This window comes from Aquarana catesbeiana, linkage group LG01, assembly GCF_042186555.1.
Source record: "Aquarana catesbeiana isolate 2022-GZ linkage group LG01, ASM4218655v1, whole genome shotgun sequence".
Taxonomy (NCBI): Eukaryota; Metazoa; Chordata; class Amphibia; order Anura; family Ranidae; genus Aquarana; species Aquarana catesbeiana.
In genome coordinates, this window is record NC_133324.1 from 373221957 (window position 1) to 373244838 (window position 22882).

A 22882-nucleotide genomic window follows, 5' to 3' on the forward strand; every position below is an offset into this window, starting at 1 on the left:
CGGTCCATAAATCAATTCTTTTGCTTCTTTTAATAACCACATATTTTCTTTCTCGAACATCACGGGACACAGAGCCACAGTAATTACTGATGGGTTATATAGGTATCGCTGGTGATTGGACACTGGCACACCCTATCAGGAAGTTCAACCCCCTATATAATCCCTCCCCCTTGCAGGGATACCTCAGTTTTTATGCCAGTGTCTTAGGTGATGGACGTGTAAAGATGTCCTGTGCTGAGCTCCAAAGGGAATATCCTAAGATCCTATACTGGGGCAAGCCAGGCGAACCGGATCCATTCAAAGTGTCTTTTCATGGCCGAATTGAATGGTACCCGGGCCTCGTGTCCGAAGAAACGAGGTTTTACCCGTAATGCTTCTCTTTTTAGAGAGCTGGACCCCGCAGATCAGAAAATGGCTTTAAACTTCCTAATTTCTGGCGAGGTGCTTTACGGTCCCAGAACTGATGGATCCCCCTACTGATGGGGGCCCCAGTCTCTGACGGTTTTTTCAAACGGAGCCCACCGTGAGAGGTGAAGATTGGGTCTGTGTAAACAGCACCCTGCGGCTGGATAAGGTAAGAGGAGATTCCACAGAATTTTTGAGTTCTAGTGGCTTTTCTCCTTTAAGGTAAATGCATGCTATGCCTATTGTGACCACCGGGGGCTGCCAAGAGCACAAACCTACACATGCTGACTCTGTCTCAGGTGTTGTAATCGCTGTTTATGTCCCAGCGTCTCAAGCAGGCTGCAAGCAGGTAAGGTGGAAAGGGGGATTTCTCATGTTTGAATGTTCCCCCCCAGGCTAGAGAGGGGCCACAGGGGTCTAGAAAGTGGTTATACCACCCGGGCTCTGCGGCCTAATGGCCACCATCTCTCAAGATTGCCGTTCAGGCAGATCTTGTTACCAGCCTCCCTCCCCCCCCCCCCCCATCCCCAGCCTTTCTCCGGAAGCATGACAGGAGAGTCGGCAGCGCGGGAAGCGCTCATTTTTTTCAAAACTCGAGGGGGGGGCGGTAGAGGAGGGGGCGGGATGTCAGCACAGAGTGCTTAGACTCCCACTCAGGCCAGCTGCAGGCTATTAAAGGCACTCTGTACAGGTGCACTCAGCCTTCTGAGAGACACAGAGCTGACGGTCGCATGTAAGGTGGGACACAGGCATTCTCCTAGGCAGCATTTACTGAAGTAACACCAGACTGAGCATTGGGTAGCAAGGCTTTTAGCCAGACTACATCGCTCAGCGGGCAGTGTTCATTTGTATACCTCACACCTTGTTGCTTTGCACTATGGGTAGAAGAGGTTCAAGCACCCCAGGAACCAGAGACACTAGGGGATCTCGTTCAGGTTCTGTGGGCCCCCTGTTGGCAGCATCCTCCCCCCCTAAAGATGGGCCAGGGACGGCTAGCCAGGGAGAGCCATCGGGGTCAGGGGCTACACCTGCTTCTGGCACTTCAGCCCCTGTATATATTACACAAGAGGTTTTTTCCTCAACCATTAATGGTCTAGAGGAAAGATTAATGGCCTTGATTACGTCTTCACTCAGTGGAAGAAAACGCACTAGGCTTTCCTCTGTTCCCCAAGACCCTCAGACAGAGGAGCTCTGGGATAAAGGAGATGAATCCCTTTCAGAGGATCGGGATGGGACAGATGATTCCTCTTCGGAGGATTCAGGTGGAGAGGGACCCTCTGCGACTTCCCAAGAGGAGAAAGTCTTAGTGCAGATCCTCACTGGATTGGTCCACTCCACATTTAAGTTGCCCATACCTGAAACTGCTAAAGAATCCTCTTCTGCTTTGGGGTCACTGAAACCTTTCCAAGCAGCACATGCTTTTCCTGTTCATACTTTACTTGAAAAGCTTATTTATTCTGAGTGGGATCACCCAGACAAACGTTTTTTTCCGCCGAGAAAGTTTTTAACACTTTATCCGATGGAAGAAAAGTTTATTAAAATGTGGGGAATACCGGCTATTGATGCCGCCATTTCCTCGGTAAATAATAGCCTGACTTGTCCTGTAGACAATGCTCAGATGCTCAGGGATCCTGTAGATAAAAGGATGGAATCCCTATTTAAGGATGTTTTCTCCTTAGCAGGATCAGTGGCCCAACCTGCAGTAGCAGCGATTGGAGTCTGTCAATACTTAAGAGACCATGTTAAGCAGGTCATCAAAGTATTACCTGAACAGCAAGCCCAGGGGTTTGCTAACCTTCCAGCGGCCTTATGCTTTGTGGTTGACGCCATTAGAGATTCTATCGTGCAAACCTCCCGTCTTTCACTGGGGTTGGTGCATATACGTAGAATCCTATGGTTGAAAAATTGGTCAGCCGAAGCACCATGTAAGAAGCTACTGGCTGGGTTTCCATTTCGTGGTGCAAGGTTGTTTGGAGAGGACTTGGATAACTATATCAAGAGAATCTCTTGTGGGAAAAGCACTCTCTTACCTGTCAAGAAGAAGAGTAAGCGTCCCTCTTTCAAACGGACTCTTTCCCCAGCGCCGGGGGCTTCAGCCTCCAGGCAGTCTCGACGGCCGCCTCCATCGGGGTCCAGAGACAAGAGTCAACCCCAGGGACAAAAGAAGTCCTGGGGAAAGAAGCCTACTAGGCAAAACACTAAGACCTCTGCATGAGGGGGCGCCCCCGCTCACTCGAGTGGGGGGAAGACTGCGACAGTTCTCAGAGCTCTGGCACGAGGACTTCCAGGACAGATGGGTAGTCTCCACGGTAACCTTAGGGTACAAGCTGGAGTTTCAGGAATTCCCTTCTCCTCGGTTCCTCAGATCAAATGTTCCCAGAGACCCAGAGAAGAAGCAGTCGTTCCTTCTAGCGTTAGAGCGACTTTTGTCGCAGGAGGTCATTATGATAGTTCCCGCAAAGGACCAGGGATTGGGCTTCTATTCCAACCTTTTTACGGTCCAAAAGCCAAATGGGGATGTCAGGCCCATTTTGGACTTAAGGGATCTGAACCGATTCCTAAGGATTCAATCCTTCCGCATGGAATCAATTCGAACAGTAGTTCCCACCCTGCAGGGAGGAGAATTTCTGGCATCAATAGACATCAGAGATGCATATCTGCATGTGCCCATTTTTCCTGCTCATCAGAAGTTTCTGCGCTTCGAGGTAGGAGGGCGCCATTTCCAGTTTGTGGCTCTGCCTTTCGGGATAGCCACTGCACCTCGAGTGTTCATAAAGATCTTGGCTCCTCCTCTGGCCAGATTAAGGGCTCAGGGTATAGCTGTCATAGCATACCTAGACGACCTGCTCTTGATAGACCGGTCGGTAGCCTCTTTGAATGGAAACTTGAGGACCACGGTCAGGTATCTAGAACACCTGGGTTGGATCCTCAACTTAGAAAAGTCTTTCCTAAAACCAGTAAGAAGACTGGAGTATTTAGGTCTGATTATAGATACAAGCCAGGAGAAAATATTTCTACCCCAGGCAAAGATCACTGCTTTGAGAGAGCTGATTCTGACAGTAAGGACCAAGAAGGGTCCCTCAGTCCGCCTTTGTATGAGGCTACTAGGGAAGATGGTGTCTTCATTCGAAGCAGTTCCCTATGCTCAGTTTCACTCAAGAATGCTGCAACACAGTATTCTGTCGACCTGGAACAAGAAGGTTCAGGCATTAGACTTTCCGATGCACCTGTCGCATGCGGTGCGTCAGAGCCTCAATTGGTGGCTCATACCCGAAAACCTGCAGAAGGGGAAATCCTTTCTACCGGTTACCTGGACGGTGGTAACAACAGATGCCAGTCTGTCAGGTTGGGGAGCAGTTCTGGAACAGGCTGCGGTCCAGGGGGTATGGTCCAAAACAGAGAGAACCTTACCCATCAACATTCTGGAGATCCGGGCGATACATCTAGCTCTAAAAGCCTGGACTATCAGGCTACAGGGTTGTCCGGTCAGGATCCAGTCCGACAATGCCACAGCAGTGGCTTATGTCAATCATCAGGGAGGCACCCGGAGCAGAGCTGCTCAAAAAGAGGTGAACCAGATCTTAGTCTGGGCAGAGATGCATGTGCCATGCATATCGGCAGTTTTCATCCCGGGAATAGAAAATTGGCAGGCGGACTATCTAAGTCGCCAGCAGTTACTTCCAGGGGAATGGTCTCTGCATCCCGACGTCTTTTGGGCCATATGCCAAAGATGGGGGGTTCCAGATGTAGATCTCTTTGCATCCCGATTCAACAAAAAGATAGACAGATTTGTGGCAAGGACAAAAGATCCTCTTGCATGCGGGACGGATGCGTTGGTGATTCCGTGGCATCAGTTCTCACTGATTTACGCATTCCCGCCTATTCTGCTACTACCACGACTCCTTCGCAGGATCAGGCAGGAAAGGAAGTCGGTACTTCTGGTGGCCCCCGCTTGGCCCAGAAGGACTTGGTATGCAGAAATAGTAAGGATGACAGTAGGTTCCCCGTGGACACTACCGGAACGCCCAGACCGGTTATCTCAAGGTCCAGTGTTCCATCCTGCCTTACAAACGCTAAATTTGACGGTTTGGCTATTGAGACCCACGTTCTGAAGAGTCGTGGGCTCTCAGGTCCTGTCATATCTACCTTGATTAATGCAAGGAAGCCAGCTTCCAGGATGATTTATCACAGAGTCTGGAAGGCTTATATAACCTGGTGTGAATCCAGAGGTTGACATCCCAGGAAATATGTCATAGGTAGAATCCTTGATTTTCTACAGATGGGATTAGAGATGAAGCTGGCCTTGAGTACCATCAAGGGCCAGGTCTCTGCTTTATCAGTATTATTTCAGCGGCCACTTGCTTCGCATTCTTTGGTCCGAAACTTTATGCAGGGGGTGATGCGTCTTAATCCTCCGGTTAAAGCGCCCCTAAACCCCTGGGACTTGAATTTGGTCCTGGCTGTGTTACAGAAACGGCCTTTTGAACCAATAAGTCAGATTCCTTTGGTCTTGTTGACAAGGAAATTAATTTTTCTGGTGGCCATCTCTTCTGCTAGAAGAGTATCAGAATTAGCAGCTCTTTCCTGTAAGGAGCCTTATTTGATTATACACAAGGATAGAGTGGTACTACGCCCTCATCCTAGTTTTTTACCGAAGGTGGTTTCTGATTTTCATTTAAACCAAGACATTGTTCTACCTTCCTTTTTTCCAGATCCCTGTTCTCCGGAAGAGAGATCTCTACATTCGTTGGATGTAGTAAGAGCAGTTAAGGCCTATCTAGGGGCAACTACTCAGATCCGCAAGACGGATGTTTTGTTTGTGCTGCCAGAGGGTCCCAATAGAGGACAGGCAGCTTCAAAAGCTACCATTTCTAAATGGATTCGACAGTTGATCATTCAAGCTTACGGTTTGAAACAGAAGATTCCTCCGTTTCAGATCAGGGCACATTCCACAAGGGCTATTGGTGCTTCTTGGGCAGTGCATCACCGGGCCTCTATGGCTCAAATCTGCAAGGCCGCAACCTGGTCTTCAGTTCATACATTCACCAGATTCTATCAGGTGGATGTGAGAAGGCATGAGGATATCGCCTTTGGGCGTAGTGTGCTGCAGGCAGCGGTACAGGGTCCTCAGGTCTGATTGCACCCTACTTGGTCGTGGTTCCCCCCCCTCAGGTAACATTGCTCTGGGACATCCCATCAGTAATTACTGTGGCTCTGTGTCCCGTGATGTTCGAGAAAGAAAATAGGATTTTTTAAAACAGCTTACCTGTAAAATCCTTTTCTTTCGAAGGACATCACGGGACACAGAGGTCCCGCCCCTCTTCTAATACACTATATTGCTTGGCTACAAAACTGAGGTATCCCTGCAAGGGGGAGGGATTATATAGGGGGTTGAACTTCCTGATAGGGTGTGCCAGTGTCCAATCACCAGTGATACCTATATAACCCATCAGTAATTACTGTGGCTCTGTGTCCCGTGATGTCCTTCGAAAGAAAAGGATTTTACAGGTAAGCTGTTTTAAAAAATCCTATTTTTGTTGGCCTGTAAAAAGTTTTGGCTTTTAGCAGTAATAATATTGTGCGAAGAGCAGTAACCTATAGCAGCCTATCATATTTCAGACTACTGTACTATATTAAGAAAAGATTTCTAATTGGTTGGTATTGGTTACTGTGCTCTGTATTGCACCTCGCCATATTGAATAAACCCAATTTAATGGTTATATTTTGCATTAAAGCTGCTACTTTAATACCATTGCTATACTTTTTTACTTTTGTTTCTTTGGATATGTATCTAGCACCACCATGTGGTGAAATGTAGGAAATCAATTTATCCAAATCAGTAGTAACAAAATAAGGCACAACCATCGAGGGCCAGTTCACACCATATGCAGTTCAGTACGTTTTTTTTTTCTGCATCAAAAACACATGGAAAGTAGGTTATATGGTTTTCAATGGCATAGTTCACACCATGCTTGCAGTTTCAGTGCGTTCCAGTTCCAGAAAAAAAAAGTAGAACAGGCTGCATTTTTCCTGCACTGGACTGTACTGGAACGCTGTAAAGCATATCAAAAATGCACCGGAATGCACCAAAAACGCACTGGAACACACATGTCCTTATTTAAGGTTAAGAAAAAAAGAGGGGGAGAAAATGCACCGGACTGCATCAAAAACGCATTGGAAGACATCAAAAACACCCTTGCAGAAAAGCATCTGGAACGCATCCGGACTGCATTTCTATGGTGTGAACTGGCCCTTACTCAGGGAAACATTTGTCTTTTCGGAATGAGTCTTTAAGATGTTTTTGGCATAAAAGATATCATGAAGTAACTTATTAGTAACTATACTTCTGAGGAGGGGGTATAGCTAGTAAACCTAGTTTAACCTGCTCACTTCTCAATTTCTTTAAAGATGTTTTATTTGGCAACATACATGATCATGTTAGTTTTACAGATGACAAAAAGAAATAAAATGCACATATGTAATATTTGTAATCTATATTAAGATGAACTTGTATGTACTTTAAACCTGATATTGTGTTCTGTGATGACCAGAGGTTGGCATAAGGCATGCCTGCTATCAGAAGTGTGCTAACCCTTTCTATTCCGCCTAATAAAAGTGTTTATTTTGGTTTCTGTCCCTCCATTGTAGAGATTTTACTCATGTCTTGTCTCAATGGCATAACAGAAAGCAAAGTAAAATTTCCTGAAACACCTTTGTTAAAAAAAAAAAATTAAAAATTCCTGAAACAAAATCAAAAAAAGAAAAAGGGGGTTTGCCTGAATTTCTATATTAAATCTTATCATTTTACAAAGCTAATACATTCCAATGATCAGGCACATATGGGGCCAAGACAGTAAATGCAATGTGCTGTCTGCTGGCTTTTATCAGGAATAAGAGACCATGGCTTTAAGGTGGGGTGTATTACATTGGTGCATTGCTTCATCATTATTATTATTATTTTTTTTTTTCATAGGAAACCGTCCCTTCATCTTCCTTAGTTCCAGAGTTCATCCTGGGGAGACCAATGCAAGTTGGGTTATGAAAGGGACCCTGGAGTTTCTTATGGGCAACAGTGTGACTGCGCAGAACCTACGGGAATCCTATATTTTTAAAATTGTTCCAATGCTAAACCCAGATGGAGTGATCAATGGAAAGTGAGAACTTCTGTTTGTTTTTACGCAGCACTACAGTGCTATGTGTTTATAACCATTTTTATTAACATCGATACAGTTTCTTATTTTGTTTACCATTGGGTGTTTATTTCAGCTACTAACTCATGTTAAATATATAAATTTTAAAGAATTCCTTCGCGCTGGTAGATGTAAGAAAAGAAAAATGTAGGTGATGTAAAATACTAAATGTGAATATTGCAGCAAAATTAATAGTGCTCACACAACCGCTTACTGGATAAATAATTAAGTGAATTTCGCGCAATATTCCAGTATTACCAGTATTTCGATGCCAAAGAAAAACTAGCAAGGTTATAATACCATAAATAATCGTGAATTGATCCTGGTGAATGAAAATCCTTGTATAAAGTGTTATACCATTAAATAAATTAATATAAAGTGCAACCGTATAATACCATAAATAACCGTGAATGGATCCTGGTGAATAAAAATCCTTGTGTAAAATGTTGAGACATAAAATAAATTAATATAAATTAATATAAAGTGCAACCGTGACTGAATGGCCGTGAATAGATGCTGGTGAGTAAAAGTCTTTGTAAAAAGTCCTTATGACATTGAATAAATTAATATAAAGTGAAACCCATCATAAAGGTGAATGATTAGCAACAAATTAATATCAAAAGTGCACTAAACTCAGTGTAGTCCCAATTCATCTAACTGCGCCTTTAAAAATAAAAACTCAAATTAGCAGCATTACTAGATTCAAAATATGCAATTCATAGAATCTAGGATAGATGGCGCTGTTGAGTAGATAGAAAGTCCTTCTATTCGGGTCTGTGTGTGTTCTATATGGTGGCTGAATGTTTCCTAAGGTGGTATCCTCTAGTGCAGTCTCTCTGGACTCTCACCTTAAATTAGTACAAATCGAGCTGTGGAGATAAGATCAATGCAGTATGGAAGCGCTGTCTGGACACTTCTCCTTCTGTACTACTTGACTCTCTGGATCTTCTCCTGTGTTCCCTCGGCTCCCTCCACTCTGATGCAGCTCAGACAAGATAAAGACAGGGGAGGGGGAGAGAGAAGGCAGGCTCCACTAGTGTGTTATCGTTTTAAAACCAGGGGGGGGATATTTATTTGATTATACTCTTACATTGAATATTAAAAAGTCAGGCAAAGTAAAAAACAGATGAGAAGTCTGGCGTTCTCAGCGCCCTCTCACTTGTATTGACAGCTGTGTGCCGCTCCAGCCAATCCCAATGCTAAACCTAGATGAAGTGATCAATGGAAAGTGAGAACTTCTGTTTGTTTTTACGCAGCACTACAGTGCTATGTGTTTATAACCATTTTTATTAACATCGATACAGTTTCTTATTTTGTTTACCATTGGGTGTTTATTTCAGCTACTAACTCATGTTAAATATATAGTAATTTGTTAGTAAGGAAATTCAGGGTAGGGTTGGGAGTCTAAATACTTGCTTTTTTGAGGTTTTGGTAAATTTTGGACGTTTTTTGAGTGTTGTCTATAAGATCTAGTCTGCTGTTTTCTGTGACAGCTTAGCAAAGATAGGTGGTAGAAGCAACACCACCACTTTGAACACACCGTTCCTAAAATTGAACCCTTTATAGAAGGCCTTATGTGAATTGGATGAGCCTAGTGATAATGTATTTGCCTCAGCTGGTAAGGGTGGGCAGGGTTTAATATCCTAAATAACTAGAGAAAATTAATATCGTAGGTTGTGCTTGCCTTCCCCAAATATGTCCTGTCTGGCATATCAGTTTCTTCAGTCCTGAAGATGTGATTTAATATAGTAATGCCATGTAGTGCAGTGACCCCCAGTAAACAATCAAATTTCAAAATACCAAATCTGAGTAGACCTTCTTAAATTATTTCTGTTCAACCTGAGGGTTGAACCATGTGGGTGGAGGAATCTCCAGCTGCAGCTGTTGAGTTATGACAGTTGCAGCTGGCACCTGTAAGAATACCCAAACAGCAGCTGCATCTGATTGGATGGAAATTTTCCATCCAGCTCGTTCAGTTTTTCAGTCAAAGGATGGCTGGCGGGAGGTGGCTGACAATGCCATTCATGTAGCAAATTTCAGATGGTTCTTCAGGAATGGGCAGAAATTCGCATAGTGTGTAGCCAGCTTAATGTCAGTGAAAGATGAACTCTGGTTGCTTACTGAGGATAAGGCAGTGTGCTGATGCCTTAATAAAACAAAAGTTCTTTGGCGTTAATCGCATTAGATCCAATGTTTGGAGCTAGTTTGTTTTCAAGTGAGAATGTGATTCAATAAATGTCTCTGAACATGTGTGTATGTATGTGTATATTTAATTATTTACATTAAAGCAAGGGTCTCAAACTGGCGGCCCTCCAGCTGTTGCAAAACTACAAGTCCCATGAGGCATTTCAAGGCTGACAGTTACAAGCATGACTTCATCAGGCAGAGGAATGATGGGACTTGTAGTTCTGCAACAGCTGGAGGGCCACCAGTTTGAGACCCCTGCATTAAAGAATGTTACTCCAACATTTCATAATCCTTATGTGTGTATGTTGTACCATGTACTTGTGTTAAAAAAAAAATCCTGTTCGCTTTGTATTGCTTCCTTTGTGTGAAATACCATGTGAGCTTGCCAGTCCCTCTGCTTTCCTATTTCAAACTGACCACGCTAAGCATGAGAGAATATCCATCCCAGCATGGTCAGGTTTCTGGCTGTGCTTGGAGAACAGCCTACCTGTCGTCCAATGTTAACACTTGTGATGACATGCCCCCCACTGCACAGCCATTCAGTGGGAAGGTCAGTCTACCTCTCTAAGCCCCTTATGCAGTGGAGTACAGAGATTATGTGATCATCTTTAAAAAAGAAAAAAAAAATCGTATTAATGATTTTTCATATACAGGTGCATCTCATAAAATTAGAATATCATCAAAAAAGTTTATTTCAGTATTTCAATTCAAAAAGTGAAACACAGAGTTATATATTTCAAGCATTTAATTCTTTTACTTCTGATGATTATGGCTAAAATTCAGAATCTCAGAAAATTAGAATATTACATAAAACCAATTAAAAAAAAAAAAAAAATTAATACAGAAATGTTGGCTTACTGAAAAGTATGTCCATGTACAGTATAGTATGCAATTCAATACTTGGTCGGTCTCCTTTTGCATGAATTACTGCATCAATGCGGCGTGGCATGGAGGCGATCAGCCTGTGGCATTGCTTAGGTGTTATGGAAGCCCAGGTTGCTTGGATTGTGGCTTTCAGCTTGTCTTGACAATACCCTACATATTCTCTATGGGGTTTAGGTCAGACGACTTTGCTGGCCAGTCAAGCACAGGTCGTACAGTCAGTGATGATTTGGGGAGCCATGTTCATCTACTGGTGTTAGTCCACTGTGTTTTATCAAGTCCAAAGTCAGCGCAGCCCTCTACCAGGAAATTCTACAGCACTTCATGCTTCCCTATGCTGACCAGCTTTATGGAGATGCTGATTTCATTTTCCAGCAGGACTTGACACCTGCCCACACTGCCAAAAGTACCAATACCTGGTTTAATGATTATGGTATCTCTGTGCTTTATTGGCCAGCAAACTTGCCTGACCTAAACACCATAGAGAATCTGGGGGCTGTTGTCAAGAGGAAGATGAGCTGAAAGCCACTATCAAAGAAGCCTGGGCTATCATACCACCTCAGCAGTGCCTTAGGCTGATCGCCTCCATGGTAAGCCACATTGATGCAGTAATTTATGCAAAAGGAGCCCTGACCAAGTACTGAGTTCGTACTATACTGTACATACTTTTCAGTAAGCCAACATTTCTGTATTAAAAATCTTTTTTTTTTTTTTTTATTGGTCTTATGTAATATTTTAATTTTCTAAAATACTGAATTTTGGGTTTTTACTAGCTGTAAGTCATAATCATCCAAATTAAAAGAAAGAAATGTTTGAAATATATCACTCTGTGATGTAACGCATCTATATAAAATATATGAGTTTCACTTTTTGAATTGAATTACTGAAATAAATTAACTTTTTGATGATATTCCAATTGTATCAGATGCAACTGTATATGCATAAATGTTTTGCATTGCATTTCTACAAGTAAGGGTTCACATATACTTTAAGTTCAGCTCTTCGATTTTGATCTGTAGCAATGACAACCTTGTTATGCTTTTCTTCTATTTTCTCACCAGTCATCGTTGTTCTTTAAGTGGGGAGGATCTGAACAGGCAATGGCAAAATCCTAATGTGGATTTGCACCCTACAATTTACCACACCAAAGGCCTCCTACAGTATTTGGCATCAATTAAACGAGCACCCATGGTAAGTTTTAGAGTGTTGTATAGTACATGTAAGTTTAGATGGACAAACAAAAGTACAGATATTTGTTTGCTGTGCGGACCTCAACCCTTCTTTGCAGAATGATCAGTTTATTGAAAGTATCTATCATCTTGTACATGTTATCTATGTGTAACAAGATTCATCCCAGGTTTACCAAGACCCCACGTGAACAGGCTTGTTGTTCACAGCCAACAGGTTTTGCATTCCAACACAAATCTATGGGAATGCAAAGCCCGATTGAAGCAAGTCAAAAGGAGGTCAGCTGCATGTCAAATGCATCTGTCAATGAACCTTGAATGATCTCAGCGGTATCTCAAGCTCATGATAAACTGATTTCCTTTGACATAAGCCCAGTCGTTAAATACAGGCCCTAAGGGTGTAATGCCCCATACACACGGTCGGATTTTCCGATGGACAATGTCCGATCGGAGCGTGTTGTCGGAAATTCCAACCGTGTGTGGGCACCATCGGACATTTTCCATCGGATTTTCCGACACACAAAGTTGGACAGCAGGAGATAAAATTTTCCGACAACAAAATCCGATCGCGTCAATTCCGATCGTGTGTGGCCTGTTCCGACGCACAAAGTGCCACGCATGCTCAGAAAAAATTCCGACACGGGACAGCTCGTTCTGGTAAACTTAGCGTTCGCAATGGATACAGCACTTTCGTCACGCTGCAATGTAAAAAATGGTTTAATACAGCGCACTCTCTTCTTCTTTATAATGTGACAAGAATTAAGTAGTTTTGCTGCTCATATTCACACACACTTCTCACAAAGTTTTATTTGTGTTTTTTTAGTGGGATTCCCTCAATATATTGTTATTAGTTGTCACATCTGACAGTTTTATATTTTTTATGTTTTTTTTATTTTGTTTTTAAGCCTTTTTTTTTCTTTAATGTTTGGATTTTTTCCAAGGCTGATCTTTGTTCAATGTTATTTTTATTTTTACTCCAGAATATTTTTGTGTGTGTTTTGTGTGGCAAGTTACCCCAACACCATTGATATCTTTTATTATTTAATCTCAAGGAGATTGTTTGGTGTTGGTGTCCCTTGTTCATTTCACATTGTATATTAGAAATGTACCTGAATCCTCACAAACAAACTGTCATTTTTGAAGTAAAACACATAGGAGAGTATAATTCAAAACAAAAATCCTTTATTAAGGGATCAGAACCAAACAAAGAGGGAGGCAACACTGGATCAACAGGAGAAATTAGCGAAGCCTGGGACCCCCACGGCAGACATCAATTCTTCAACATCAAAATTGGTGGCCTGAGGAGTCCATATGTAAGGGAGTGCAGTCTGGTCCGGGATTCGCAGAGATCCGGATAGCAGCAGATGACATCTGTGTCCCCAGGCTGTGGTACCACAAGAGGCTGCATTTTTTGGCCGACCAGACTGGACCCAGGGCAATCACTGTCTGGTCTTCCTTTCACACTTCCTTCCGGGCTGTGGCTGTGCAGTTGGAGATGTGGCAGGAGGAGGAGTAGGACCTGGAGGAGGAGGAGGACTGGGGGGACCTGGAGGAGGACTGGGGGGACCTGGAGGAGGACTGGGAGGACCTGGAGGAGGACTGGGAGGACCTGGAGGAGAGGGAGGAGGAGGAGGACCATCCTAAAGCTGTGTGTGAGGTGTAATTTGGCCCCTCATACCTTTCTCCAGAGCCTCTGATATGAGGGCCTCACACATGGCTTTTTGGCCCTCCTCCATCCTCTGCATTTTATATGCTATGAAGGCAGCAATGTTCTCCTGCCTGATGTGGGGTGCTCCCAGGACCTCTGTAGCCCTCCAAAAGAATCTGATAGCCGCCTCCTCTAGGGCACTCGTCCTACTGCCACTTTCTCTTTTCAGGGGGGGTGGAGGGACCTGCAGATCAGCCAGCCGGCTCGGCCCGGCCACCTCCTGGCTGAGACTTCCCTGTGTATGAAAAAGGGACATAGTTGTAATGTTTTGCATCATCAATCACAATCCTAAATTAGTACTCCAAACTAACATCTAGTTAACATCATTGATTGGACAAGCAGAAATATTTAGAGGAATGCTATACCTGGCTCAATCTGGGCTCCTCCACATGCGGCCTGGAAGGCCCAGGTTGGGCATCAGAAGCCTCAGCCAGGGGGGAAGGAAGCGTGGAAGGAAGACTGGAGAGTGATGACCTGGGTTCAGTCTGGCCTGCCAGAAAGTGCAGCCTGTCGTAGTACAACATCCTGGGGACATAGATGTCATCTGCTGCTCCGGATCTCTGTGAATCCAGGACTTTCTTGCGCTCCCTCAGATATGTGCTCCTCAGGCCACCAATGAAAATCTTTAAATAAGTGATGTCTGCCGTGGGGATCACCTGCTTCACAATTTCACACAATTGCTCCAGTGCTGCCTTCCTCTTTGCTTGGTTCTTGAAATGGGGGTGGGTAATCTCCCACAGACAGGGCAGCTCACTTAGCATATCAATGAATAGTGACATGAAGTCAGTATCTCTCATTAAGATATCCATGTTCACTGCAAGACACAACACAAGACAAAGCCTAATGTCAGACAAAACTCTCCTAATCTTGTTACAATATAGGCCTCAATCTAGAAGCAGTATAGGCACAAGTTTGTCTCTTACCTTCGTTCTTACGATCGGCGCGTCCAATGCTCCTTCCTCCGCTCACAGATCGTACGTAATACGCACGCGTGTTACGCTTTATACACACTGCGCATGCGTGTAACTCCGCCCGCCCCTGAAGTTCTTTCTAGTGTATTCCCCGCCCCTTTTCGTTCGGCGCAGTGGGTGAAGAGCATGATGGCAGAGTTACAGCAGGTGCATGCTAATTATAGCAACGAGGAGGAGGAAAGGCCGGATCCAGGCACGTCCCGATCCAGAAGGAGACGTTTTAAGGCCACAAATATGTCGTTTGGGGAGATGTTGGAGATGGTACACATCATGAGGAAGTCCGACTATGACGGAAAATATGGGCCTTACCCCAACCCCAACATCCGAAAGGCAAAAATCATTGGTAAAGTGGTCAGGAGTCTAGAGCGGAATTTCGGGGTACGAAGGTCTAAAGATCAGCTCAGGAAGCGGTGGTCGGACCTGAAGTTGAGAGAGCCAGAGCAGTACCGAAAGATCCGGAGAGTGCTGCAAAAAAGTAAGTAGTTGTGCTGTGTTCCTATTCTTTCTGTCTTTATTACGTTCGTTCTGCTCCATATGCTTTTATTAATTGTAACGTTTAAAAGGGCAACTTTAATGTTCATGGGCCCATTATTCGTTCGTATCAAACATTTTTATTTCGGCCTCTAGAACACCATTGTTTAGGCCATATGCATTTTCACACATTTTTTGGGGCCTACTTGGATGCCAAAGATTTGTTTGTGTAGATGGGTTTGTTACTAGAATGAAATGACAACTAGATTGTGTGTAAAGAGAGGACACTGAGCAGCTGTTTTCACATCTGGACACTGGAGCACTAGTGTGGGACCCCAGAACACCATTTTTATTAGGGGGGCACACAGGTGCTCCAGTGTATACTATAGGGGGGGCTACATCTGTGAAGCTTGTACCAAACATGTAAAGTATTGCAGCTTGACAAAGGGCAATAAAAAAAAATATACATCTTGGAACTCGGCTAAAATAGACAATTGTACCCCACTTCCAAGCAATGTTTCCTATTTCTAGTTCTGCCATCAAATATCTGTGTGCTAATTATACCATTTTTGTTTTACATAGGGGAGAAAAGACTCGGAGGACAGCCCTCATCCGAGGAGACCACAGACCCCCCACCTATGGAAGAAGGTGAAATACCCCCAAACGAAGAAGAAGAGCAGGAGGAAGAAGAAGACGTGGTGGAGATTGGCACCACAACAGGTGAGTGTCTGCGACCACAGGCTCAGGTAAAAGAGATGGATGGTGGCAGATTTTTGAGACCTTTTTTTTGTTCTTTATCTCTTTTTAGGTGATCGTGATGTGAGGGATCCTGAACGCTTTACTTCAGAAAGTGCCCAGATACTTATCGGGGAGATCATGGGGTGTAATCTCCAATTGCAAAACATCCAGAACCAAATCAGTGATGTTATTAAAAAAAATAATAACATCATTGATGTTTTGGGGCGAATTTAAACCCCACAAAATCACCTGTTTTATTAATGTGGTCCAATCTTCCAAAAATTTTTAAAATGTTTAGAAAAGCCAAATTTGGAGGATGCACACAGTGTGCCAACATGTGCTATCTGCCATCACGGGAGATCAATGGACGCGTTTTGGGGGTGCAACACCTTCCTCAATTATAAAGTCGCATTGAGGAAAGGCTTTCTCCCCCAAAACACGTCCCTTGATCCCCCCTGATGGCAGATAGCACATTTTGCCATTCGTAAATTGGTGTGCATCTTCCAAATTTGGCTTTTCCAGGGGTGATTTCCCCCCATCTGAACGCTAGATCAAACCCAGTTCCTAAATACTGATGTCTGATCTAGCCTTCAGGTTTTACCTAATGTGAACTTTGTAAGTTCAAGTTTTTTGGCTTTCTTGTTGGTTTTACACAGGCCTGTTTTATCTGAAATGTTTATACTCCGCCATATGGATGGGTGTCATAAATAATCGGAACCGGCTGGCCAGGATTCCAAATGTGTTCTCCACCACTCTTCGGGCTCTGGCCAGCCGGTAATTAAAAACCCTCTGTTCCGGGGTGAGGGTCCTCATCGGGAATGGCCGCATCAGGTGGTCCCCCAGCGCAAATGCTTCATCAGCAACGAACACAAATGGGAGACCTTCAACATTGTCCTCTGGAGGTGGCAAGTCCAAGCTGCCATTCTGGAGACGCCTGTAGAACTCCGTCTGGGCGATGACTCCACCATCGGACATCCGGCCATTCTTCCCCACGTCCACATACAAGAAGTCGTAATTAGCCGACACCACCGCCAACATCACTATACTATTAAACCCCTTGTAATTATAATAGTACGACCCCGAGTTGGGTGGTGGGACGATGTGGACATGTTTCCCATCAATTGCCCCTCCGCAGTTAGGAAAGTCCCACCGCTGGGCAAAGTGGGAGGCCACAGTCTGCCATTCCTGTGGCGTGGAAGGAAACTGTTGAGGAAAAAACAATAAACATTACTATTTTTTCACAGAAACCTGGCAAGCAGATTAGACACAAACATTATGGGTCAACCTCCAGATAGCATTTATTAAGGGGAATTTAACAACAACAAAGTATAAGGTACACCTATCATATTCCCCCTCCCCCCCTCATGGGCCATTTCTAACATTATAGGGGGGGGAACTCTTGGACAGGTAACCCTCTTCACTTCATTGAGAGATGAATGCCTAAATACAGGGTATTACTTGGAACAGCCCCTCCTTAGTTACACTATTGGCAGCCCACTGGACAGGTAAGAAGTGTCATAATACAAAGATATAAATACACACTGTACACATTTGAGGACATTTGGACATTCTGCTATTACCTATCAAGATCATAATAGGATACAAGAACTTTAAACAGTACCATTGGAAAGTATACAGGCAGGCCCTTGCACTACATGCTTTGGGGAATTAATCCATAAATCTGAGCACTAAAGAGATGGGTATAGTGTGTATGGGTTTGGCAAAGTCAGCAGATAGATGATTGAAGATAGAGAATTGGGATCAGCTGACTTAGCAGTTGGGGGAGGGAGGGTTACAAAAAATTTGGGGACACCACAAAAAAAAAGCCTCTGCCACTCTGCCTGAATTTAAATCAAAAATAACATTTCCAAACATTTTAGGGGGTTTTGGGGTAAAGCACTACTATGGAGCTGATAAAATACATTGTTAAGTGAATACATGAGGTGAATATAGGGCAGGAGACACCATGTTGGGGAGGTTATTGAAGGGCAAATATGTATGAAGGACCTAAAATAATAATTACATAAAAATCCAGCATGCATGAGGACAAAGGGGACATTCACAGCATATTACAATCATGGTAATTATGGAATGAGGGAAGAAATACAATATATTATCAAACATTCAATACAATAAAATGTGATATAAAAGGATAAAAATCTTACCTTCATATACTCCTTCTGTAGGACCTGGATGGTGGCTGAACAGGTCTCTGGGATAATGATACCCAGAGCCTGGGGGGAGATGCCTGTCGAGAACTTCAAGTCCTGCAGACTTCTCCCTGTGGCCAAATACCGCAAGGTAGCGACCAGCCTCTGCTCCGGAGTGATGGCTTGCCTCATGCAGGTATCCTGCCTGCTAATATAGGGGGTCAGCGAAGCCAACAAACGGTGAAATACGGGGTCCGTCATCCGGAGAAAGTTCCTGAAATCATCAGGATTATTCTCACGGATCTCACGGAGCAAAGGCATATGACAGAACTGGTCACGCTGAAGCAACCAATTCTTGGTCCATGAACTCCTCCCCACCCTGTTCATGGACTGGACTTGTGTCAAGGTCAGGACCCCAACACCAAGCCCCCGCACAGCACGAACTCTACGAGGAGTACGCATACGAAACATGGCTAGAAAACGGTCGGCTGCTCAGAACGAAGTAACAGAACGCACTGAAGAACAGCAAGGCCTGTGAAGAGCGACCTGAAAAACAGCAACGAGCGGACAAGATCGCACAGAAAACTCCAATACGAACTGACTGCACGCACTGAAGAGCAGATACAAACCCACAAGTACAAACTGAACGGCAGAAAACGATCTGAAAGCCACAAGTCTGAAAAAGCGCGAATCGTCTCTCACCAAACTTTTACTAACACGAGATTAGCAAAAGGAGCCCAAAGGGTGCCGCGCTTGGTTCTGAACTGGCCTTTTCTAGTCTCGTCGTACGTGCTTGACGTCACCGCGTTCTTGGCGATCGGAAATTCCGACAACTTTGTGCGACCGTGTGTAGGCAAAACAAGTTTGAGCCAACATCCGTCGGAAAAAATCCGAGGATTTTGTTGTCGGAATGTCCGAACAAAGTCAGACCGTGTGTACGGGGCATTAGAAGATGGATGCCAATTATGTGTGCTCTGTTATGCCTTTAGAAATGCAGACCCTGTATTTCAAGAAATGCTTACAGTATAGCAGTATGCTATTACAGTGATTGAATAGACTTGATGGTTTTTAATCACTTCCCTGCCGGAGAAATTTTTAGATTTTTCATCCACATATTACAAACTGCATGCTTTGCTATAAAACTGCTTAAACCCCAAAGCATTATATTTTATGAAAGGAAAGACCCTGTGGAATAAAACAGTGGCAGTTGCAATTTTACAGTCCTATAAGAGTGATTGGGAGCTCTACAGCCTACCGGATAAGCCCCTGCTACTGCAGCCATGAGCTTGTTTTATCCCCTTGTTTACCAGGGCATTTATTAATGCCCCTTGGTAGAAAACCAGTTAAAGAGAAACTTCAGCCGTGTCTGCAAAAAGTAAAAGTCAGCAGCTACAAGTTCTGTAGCAGTGGATTTTTTTTACGAAACAGGTACTTACCAGTCCATTGTAGTATATCGCTCTGTCTTCCTACAACTTCATATCTTCAGTGTTGTCTTCTGTCCCAGGCTGCCATCTTGGGTACAGAAGCAGGCTGTGACTTCTGATGTGTGAACTGGTGGAGATTGTCCTGAAGGCTCTTAGGATGTGTGACATATTCCACGAGGCTGTGGGCGGGAGGAGGAGTGGACCCAGCAAATGTCATCCTCACCTAGGTGTGGTATAAAGAAGTCAGAGCAAGTACCCTATGGAGGTACTTGCCACCCCAAAAAAAAAAAAAATGTGTTAATATGAGAGGGGAAGGTATGAAATATGCAATCTTCAAAGGTAGAATGAAGGTCCTCTCTAAGCTCTCTGGTAAAAAAGAAAATCATGCTGGTACATGGTGATTTCCTTGCTAGCCTTTACTCTCTAGTACTGATCATTGCAAAAACTGAAAAAGTACACTCTATCTACATGAAACACAGGAAGAACAGTTTAATTACCAACATTTAAGTTAAGACTATTCTCATTTTATTTACTAAAAAAGAGGGAAAAAAATACCAGAAAAATTAGACCTGTTAGGTATGCTGTAGAGTTTGTTCCATGTCCTTTGCAAAGTATACTATGGTTGATATGTCAGTTAGATTTTTTTCTCCTGTACCCTTTAGGTTTACTGTGATTACCATGGGCACTCTCGTAAGAAAAATGTCTTCATGTATGGCTGCAGTATTAAGGAGACAGTGTGGCACACAAATGCTAGTGCAGCTTCCTGTGATATGATGGAAGAAAGTGGCTATAGGGTAAGTACAAAATAAAAAAGATATACCCCCACACTATCCTTAATATATTTATCTACATAAACAACTATCAGGAGCAGCTCCCACTAAAAACGTGTAGTCAAAGCACATCAATAGTACATACATAGATTAAATAGATTGAAGCATTTCACTTAATACTGTATATATATAGAGTGCACAAAGCATGCAACTATCCAAAAATATAATTGAGAAAACAAAAATAGAATACAAACACATAAGTAGATATCATTCTTATACAATGTGCAAAAATAATTCAGCAGAAATGTGAATAAATATTTTTCTTATGAAATATGCACATTAATCTGATGCACTAAAAAGCAGATTATGAAAAGTATTTTATAATAAACTCTGCCAAATCCAAGAAATAGTCCCAATAGGTGACACGAAGATAACCCCAGACTTCTGTGATAAAACACTCACCACCATGAAACCAGTGGATCCGCAATCTTGTGAGGACCGTCACACACTGCCCTCATCTTCTGTGATGGACCCCACAACTGCATAAGAGGTCTAATATCGCTTTAAGAAGCAGGGTTTACAAACTTCCACCTGTAGCAAAACTCTTTCTCCGCAGGACTCAGGCAATCATATAGGAACATAAAGGAGACTATATAATGCAACACCGCTAAATAAAAATGCCAGCATATACAGTGCCTTAAAAAAGTATTCATACCCCTTTAAATTTTCTACATTTTGTCATGCTACAACCAAAAACGTAAATGTATTTTATTGAGATTTTATGTGATAGACCAACAAACACAAAGTGGCATATAATTATTAAGTGGGAGGAAAATGATACATGGTTTTCAAAATTGTTTAAAAATAATACAAAATAAATATAAAATATAAATATACAAAATATAATCTAGTGGAACCAATTGCCTTCAGAAGTCATCTAATTAGTAAAGAGTTAATTAGAGTCCATCTGTGTGTAATTTAATCTCAGTGTAAATACAGCTGTTCAGTGAAGCCCTCGGAGGTTTGTTAGAAAAGCTTAGTGAACAAACAGCATCATGAAGGCAAAATAATACACCAGATAGGTCAGGCATAAAGTTGTGGAGAAGTTTAAAGCAGGGTTAGCTTATAAAAAAAATATCCCAAGCTTTGAACATCTCACGGAGCACTGATCAATCCATCATCCAAAAATGGAAAGAGTATGGCACAACTGCAAACCTACATGGCCGGCCACCTAAACTGTCAGGCTGGGCAAGGAGAGCATTGATCAGAGAAGCAGCCAAGAGGCCCATGGTAACTCTGGAGGAGCTGCAGAGATCCACAGCTCAGGTGGGAGAATCTATCCACAGGACAACTATTAGCCGTGCACTGCACAAATCTGGCCTTTATGGAAGAGTGGCAAGAAGAAAGCCATTGTTGAAAGAAAGCCATAATAAGTCCTATTTGCAGTTTGCGAGAAGCCATGTGGGGGGAACAGCAAACATGTGGAAGAAGGTGCTCTGGTCAGATGAGACCAAAATTTAACTTTTTGGCCTAAAAGCAAAACGCTATGTGTGGCAGAAAACTAACACTGCACATCACTCCTGAACACACCATCCCCACCGTGAAACATGGTGGTGGCAGCATCATGTTGTGGGGATGCTTTTCTTCAGCAGGAACAGGGAAGCTGGTCAGAGTTAATGGGAAGATGGATAGAGCCAAATACAGGGCAATCTTGGAGGAAAACCTGTTGGAGTATGCAAAAGACTTGAGACTAGGGTGGAAGTTCACATTCCAGCAGGACAACTACCCTAAACATACAGCCAGAGCTACAATAGAATGTTTTAGCTCAAAGCATATTCATGTGTTAGAAGTGCCCAATCAAAGTCCAGATTTAAATCCAATTGCGAGTCTGTGGCAAGACTTGAAAATTGCTGTTCAGACGCTCTCCATCCAATCTGACAGAGCTTGAGCTATTTTGCAAAGAAGAATGGGCAAAACTTTCACTTCCTAGATGTGCAAAGCTGGTAGGAGACATTCCCAAAAAATAGGATTTTTATTACAGCTTACCTGTAAAATCCTTTTCTTGGAGTACATCATGGGACACAGAGCCTTAAGTAATTACTTAATGGATTATAGGCCACCTTCAGGTGTTGACACTGGTAAATCCAATCAAAGGAAGTTTACTCCCTATATAACCCCCACCCCACACAAGTTGCGGGAAAGTGACACTTTTTTTTTTTTTTTTTTTTGCACAAAGTTGTCACTAAATGATATATTGCTCACACAGGCCATGGGCAGATGTGGAATTGCACCCCAAAATACATTTAGCTGCTTCTCCTGAGTATGGGGATACCACATGTGTGGGACTTTTTGGGAGCCTAGCCACGTACAGGGCCCCGAAATCCAATCACCGCCTTCAGGATTTCTAAGGGTGAAAATTTTTGATTTCACTCTTCACTGCCTATCACAGTTTCGGAGACCATGGAATGCCCAGGTGGCACAAAACCCCCCCAAATGACCCCATTTTGGAAAGTAGACACCCCAAGCTATTTGCTGAGAGGCATGGTGAGTATTTTGCAGTTCTCATTTGTTTTTGAAAATGAAGAAAGACAAGAAAAAACATTTTTTTTTTCTTTTTTCAATTTTCAAAACTTTGTGACAAAAAGTGAGGTCTGCAAAATACTCACTATACCTCTCAGCAAATAGCTTTGGGTGTCTACTTTCCAAAATGGGGTCATTTGGGGGGGTTTTGTGCCACCTGGGCTTTTCATGGCCTCCGAAACTGTGATAGGCAGTGAAGAGTGAAATCAAAAATTCACG

At 43.2% G+C, this 22882-nt stretch overlaps 1 protein-coding gene across 1 annotated transcript in view; it reads left to right on the forward strand.

Annotated features, from left to right (window-relative positions):
* Positions 1–22882, forward strand: part of AGTPBP1 (ATP/GTP binding carboxypeptidase 1) — a 320556-nt gene that overhangs the window by 208696 nt on the left and 88978 nt on the right. Inside the window, exons 21-23 of the mRNA XM_073633531.1 lie at positions 7379–7559; positions 11726–11855; positions 19976–20107. Coding sequence (XP_073489632.1) covers positions 7379–7559; positions 11726–11855; positions 19976–20107 — 443 coding nt within the window. The remainder of the gene's footprint in view (positions 1–7378; positions 7560–11725; positions 11856–19975; positions 20108–22882) is intronic.